This window comes from Lipophrys pholis, assembly GCF_963383615.2.
Source record: "Lipophrys pholis genome assembly, chromosome: 14".
NCBI lineage: Eukaryota > Metazoa > Chordata > Actinopteri > Blenniiformes > Blenniidae > Lipophrys > Lipophrys pholis.
Window position 1 is genome coordinate 3,182,108 of NC_137633.1, and position 6,000 is coordinate 3,188,107.

The 6,000-nt window shown below is 43.6% G+C and overlaps 1 protein-coding gene across 1 annotated transcript in view; it reads right to left on the reverse strand.

Moving 5' to 3' along the window:
• Window positions 1-3,090, reverse strand: part of pacs2 (phosphofurin acidic cluster sorting protein 2) — a gene marked incomplete at its 5' end in the record, with an annotated part of 60,513 nt that extends 57,423 nt beyond the window's left edge. The window contains one exon of the mRNA XM_080480033.1: window positions 2,972-3,090. Within this exon, the coding sequence (XP_080336159.1) occupies window positions 2,972-3,090 (119 nt within the window). The remainder of the gene's footprint in view (window positions 1-2,971) is intronic.
• Window positions 3,091-6,000: the final 2,910 nt, after the last annotated feature.

Sequence of the window (6,000 nt, forward strand, 5' to 3'; positions counted from 1 at the left end):
ACCCGATGCTCGCACAGAAACAACATGCAAACTCCACACAGAATAATCCGTGGCCAGGAATGTAACTGTGGCGTCAGAGCTTACCACTGCACCACCGCACCATCCGTGACAAGAGGATTAAATAGAAGGAAGATGATTCTCCTCAGCCAGTTAAACTTATGTGAAACTTTACAGGAATAAAAAAAAAAAAAATGGATGTAAATGAACCAAATACTTCTAACCTGACGTGTAAATTGAGTCTTTTCGCCTCTAAATTTTGCTATTTTAATGTCATTTTCTTCTTCTGAACTCAGACTGACGGTCTAAATCTGTTTTTTTTTTATCAATGTAAAACTTAAAATATTCCAAAATAAAAAGACTAAAGCAGATTTTATTGTTTCATTCCTACAAAACATTTCACATGTTTGTCACAGTCAGTGACTTCATTACATGTACCAACTTTTAACAAGTTATTAGTCGTTATTTTTAATTTTTAAAGGACCAATCGATTAGATTTGGGGACGTTAACGATTTCAGAATAAATCCCCAAAAAACTGCAAAACAAATTCATATGCAAAGCGGATGGGAGAGGCACCTCATGGAGGAGATCAGCATCTGTTGCCATGGAGACGCTGAGTGTTTCACACAGTGATGTTGCTACCTGACAGGCTAGTTAGCATCGATATGAGCTAATGGCTAACATGCGAGCGATGCTAACTCGGTTCGGTTGGCGAAAATCAGCGCTCTACCGAGTGTAGCTCTAGTTATTACTAGTATGAATGCATAGAGCGAATTCATACTGTGCTCATCATCATCATCATTACTGTACCGGTGATTCACACGGTGGTTAACAGGCTGAGCTGCTGGCGTCCGCACTGACGGACAGGAGTCAATAAAGAGCCGCTGCCTCCAGAAAAGCAGCTCAGTCTGACACTTGGTTCTTCAGAATCCAGCAGCACATCAGCTGAAGTGGATCCACACAGTTAAGCAGCTGATGAAAACACAAGGTCGACGACTTTTTACTTCTTTTTACTCTCAAATCTCCACGTCCACTCTGCTGAAGAGTATCGCAGCTCTTCTGTTCCTGGGAATGAATTAGTCTTATTTCAGCTAAAAGCCGGGCGATGTAATGCCCACTGAAGGTATTAAGTTAAGAGGATAGGGCCGGGCTGAGGAGAGGCAGCCATCAGCTTTAATAAAAAAAAAAAAAAAACACACCCTCTCCCACATTTTCTCATAATTACAGCATTTTTTTCCTGCTGCAGAGCAAAGTCTGACCGGCAGGATTCCAGCCAAGGTTAAAGCACAAACAGTGTTCAGGACTGAAAATCTCGACACAAACAACTTCTGCAAACCTGGTCGAGTGAGAGTTTAGACTCAAACGAAATAAAACTGCAAGGAGAGTTTTGATTAAAAGAGTGCATTTGAGCAGTGTTTGATAAAAAGGACGAGGAGTTAATATTGCATTTGAATGCGGGGAAGTTCTCGTTTAAGGATTCTCGCAGGAGGAGGGAGATTTTTACGGCCACTCTACAATCACTCAGACACGTTTGTGCAGTAAATCAGAGAAACGCGAGACGAAGCCGCGGCCCATAATCGCTGTTCATCATTTATTCATCTGCTAATCTGCGACAGCAGCGATAAAGTTATTAATGAAGAGGAAAGACGGGAAGATGTCCCGTGTGGGATCAAACGGGGACGCGGAAAAACAAGAGCATTGCGTTCCAGTTATGTCGGAATTACCAGATCGGACGGGCGTCATTTCACAAAAGGTGGAAAAACGAGGCTTCGCTTTAGGAGAAATCTTGCTGATGTTCATTCTTAGGCTGCATCTGTAATATTCTCTGTGGCTGTTTGGAGGTTTTTATATCGTTGATAGTCACTGTCTGTTCAGCTGGAAAGAAAAAAATAAAGCGTTGAGACCTTTGAGAAGCACGTTTGACCTCATTCAACGTGAGTGCAACTATATATGAAAGAAGATCTTAAAGCCTCGAATGAGCCAAGCCTCCATCAATCCATTCATTTTCTCTCCTGCTTTGGAATAAAAAAATGTGTTTCCTGGTATTAGTTTATATGAGAACCAAGACAAAAGTCCAGACGTCTTAAGAGACCGTCTCCGAGACAGGAGATACTCTATTTTCTAACTTTTACCTCAGCTGACACTGGAGAAATGCACGATTCTCCAAACCAGACCACCTGCACATGTATGGGAAGAACATGCAAACTTCCACAGGGAAGGGCTGAACCCAAACTGAGAGTGTGAAGCAAGGTGGTCCAAACACCTCATCATCGTGTGACCTTATAAAAACAGACACTAAAATAGACGTTCGTGAACTTGGATGGAACCGGAGGAGTCAGAAGGAACGGCACACGCACAGGGAGAACATGCAAATTGCACCTTGAAAGACTTTCCTGAAGCCTGGAATCACTGTGAGTGCCAACCACTGCACCACCTTGTACCACCCTGCAGCCTGCAGCCCTGCAGCCCTGCAGCCCTGGAGCCCTGGAGCCCTGGACCCTGCAGCCTGCAGTCTGAAGCCCTGCAGCCCTGGAGCCCTGGAGCTTGCAGCCTGCAAGCCCTGCAGCCCTGGAACCCTGCAGCCCTGGAACCCTGCAGCAGCCCTGGAACCCTGCAGCCCTGGAGCCCTGGAGCCTGCAGCCTTCAGCCCTGGAGCCTGCAGCCCTGCCGCCTGCAGCTCTGCAGCCCTGCCGTCTGCAGCTCTGCAGCCCTGCCGCCTGCAGCCCTGGAGCCCTGCCGCCCTGACCTCTGATGAATGATCTGATGAGGTGAAACCTGCAGGAAGCTCCAGTCGGTGCATGCTGCAGCAGCTGCAGGGCCTGTGTCGGTGCACCGTACAGGGGCACCCTGCTGGCATGTTGACACGGCCTGCTGGTGCAGCTGTGCCGGCAGCAGAGCGCCCGGTGCCCGCACCGCCTGGCGCAGCAACACCGCAAAGTTTACCGGGACGCAGCGCAGCGCGCAGCCGCTCACCTCGGGACGCAGTTCGGGGACGATCCGTCGATCTCCCAGGTGGCGAACAGGTTCATGGGAACCGGTCTGTTGAGCGCCCCGCTGCCGGGGAAACTCAGCCGGCCGCTTCTCTCCGCCATGGTCCCGGACTGCTGCTGCTGCTGCGGCTGCGGGTGCGGGTGGGACCGTCCGACACCGAGCTGCGGGCTCTGGGACACCGGAGCACCGGACACGCTCACGGCAGTGCGATGCGGACGCCGGAAGACGAGCTCATTCCTCCGGCCGTGCGGAGCCGTGCGGGTCGGTGCTCTGTACCGGGGAGAGACTGCAGCGGAGCGCCGAGCCGAGCCGAGCCGTGCCGTGCGTGTTGTGCCCACCACGCTGCTCCGCTGTATGACGGCCGTCTAGTGCCACACAGCGCCTACCAGCGGCCCGCGGACCCGCACCGGACCAAAGACCAGCTTGTATGTTCTCCCCATGCTTAGATATTCAGACAGTCATCCGGTTTCATCCGACACTCTAATAACAATATAACTTTTATATGGATTAAAAAGAAAATGAATTAAACCCTCATAGGGAAAACAATAAAAATATATATTATATGAATGAACACATTGTGTCTAAACAGAAGGATTTTTTTTTTTTATGTGATAAAGTGGGTCACACTGAGTCATTACAGCCCTAAAATCTTTTCTCCTCCTCGTCTCTTTCGAGGATGGAACATTGGAGCTGACCACATTTGATGCTGCAGGCGTCCAAAAATAAGATGAGGGTGAGTGTAGGATAGAGAAACTGCAACTTCGATGAGAAACTTATGTAAAAAAAAATGTAAACAAAAATCTAATATCTTAAGTAACATGCACATTTTTACAATAACAAACTTTGGCACCTGCAAATTACAGTATTTTAAAGTGCTGTGGCTCTATTTTTCCTCTATACCACTGTGACTTTAAACAGAAGGACGTTGGTCTCACCGGGCACTAATCAGCCTCCATACCTGGAAGCCTGAAGTCTCCAAGCTACCTCAGCAGTTGATGTAATGAAGGTTTTAAAGTCACAATCAGACAAATACTTATTGTAACTGGGTTATTAATGTCAAACCATTACATTCTCACGGTGATATACATGTTCTGGGAATTTCGCTTGTTATTGTGGGTGAATTACAGCCTTTAAAATGCACCTATGTGAGAATGTAAAAGGAGTCTTCGCTCTTTAATGGATCGGTCGAGAACTCTAAGATATTCTATAACCTTATTTTTAATATGTGGCATGGAAATATCAAAACAGCAAGAGGGATGGTTAATTTGAGCTTATCTTTAAGGTGTTCTTCCTTAATTGGCTTTGGGAATTTCCCAATTCCCAGATACTCGTGCTCCAAGAATATCCAGAAAGAAAATAAGACAGATGTTAAGACTCTTGAATTAAATAACAATCAAGCGTGTGGATAAATGAAACATTAGATTTGTACAGTAAAAAAACACAACATTGTTCACGGTCACCGTGTCTCTTGAGATGAGTATCTGCTGCCCCCGTGTGGAGATCCCGCTCACTGCACTCCGACGTGCTTAAAATCAAAACGTTGTTTTTAACCTCCAGACGTGATCAGACTTGTTTCCCTCCCACGTGGTTGGTGCTGATGAGTGGCTGCTCTTCATTAAAGGTTTCCAGAAGCTTCCTGGGCGTGGTCCCTTTAAGGATTAACAGGAGTTGATGGATAATCTGGGAAAATATTAATCCACACACACTCTGTGGCCTTTGCTGTCTGCTCCTGTTAAATTAATTAAAGCTTAATATTAAACCTTTTTCCTCTTTATAGCACACAGAGATGGAAGTCACAACAAAATGCTCATTATTATACATATTAAAACAGGGGAGTTCAGTACCCTTAAAGTGCACCCACAACTTGAATTAGTATTCAAACCTTTTTATGTTTTTTTAAAAAGAAAGAAAATTTCCTCCATTTTGACTCCACTTGATTTAGAAATTTACTCTTAACGTCACTATTTTTACAGGTGAATTGAATCGCATGCCTGCTGCTCACAATGCAACTAGTTAAAAGGTTACTAATACCTTAAGTAGTTCGGGATAAGAGTACTTTGTACTTTCCCTTTAATGTCCTGAGTGTACTTCTGTTTAGAAAACAAATTCAACCATGTTGCATTCTGATAATTATATTTACTCACATCTATTTGTCATTTTTTAATTCCCTCACCACAAAAAGTACATTTACTTGTAACTGAGGACGTTTTCACCAAAGTAACAGTAACAATAGTTACATTTGAGCACTTTTCCCTTTAGTTACAATTGTTTGTTTCATCTTAATAAAAGTAATTGTGATTGAAAATGCTGACCCACAATTATTTGTGCAATTGTTTATTATTTTTTAAAAATTTTCAATTGGAAGAAAATTTTTGCTTTTTATATTCCATCTAAATCTTTATTATCCCGACTCCTCCTACGGTCTGTAACCGATTTGAAACGTATCAGAACGTGCAGCTTGTTCACGAGATTCCTGCCGTGACGTTTGCTTATTATATCTTTAACCGTTTCTGAATGAAAAACAACCCCAAAAAAAACTGTGGATCAACTATTAGGATCATTTAGTCGCTTTCTTGATATACTTTGTGGTACTTGGTGACAGCAACGATAAAATTAAATGAAGTTTTCTCGACTTGTTCCTTCAAAAACACTTTAAATGGTGCTAAATGTGTATAATTGTGCTTCAATGGCTGAAATAAATTTTCCAATTTTAGATAAGTGTTTATATGAAAAATTACAATATTAAGGTTTACATCTCTGGAAGTTAAAGCACCAATTCATCTTGAAATTTATCAACTTTTTTACTGAAAATGTAGATAAAATAAAAGTTTTCAGATTTATTTCAGAATGATTCTTCAAACTACTGCAGTTTGCATATTTCTGCATTAATTTCACTGAAATCACTATTATTTGTTCACGTGGCGAGTAAAAGGTCATTTCACAAAGAAAAGAATGGAACTCTGAGAAACAGGAAGATGAAGCGGCCCGATGTTTGAATGAATCCAGCGGAA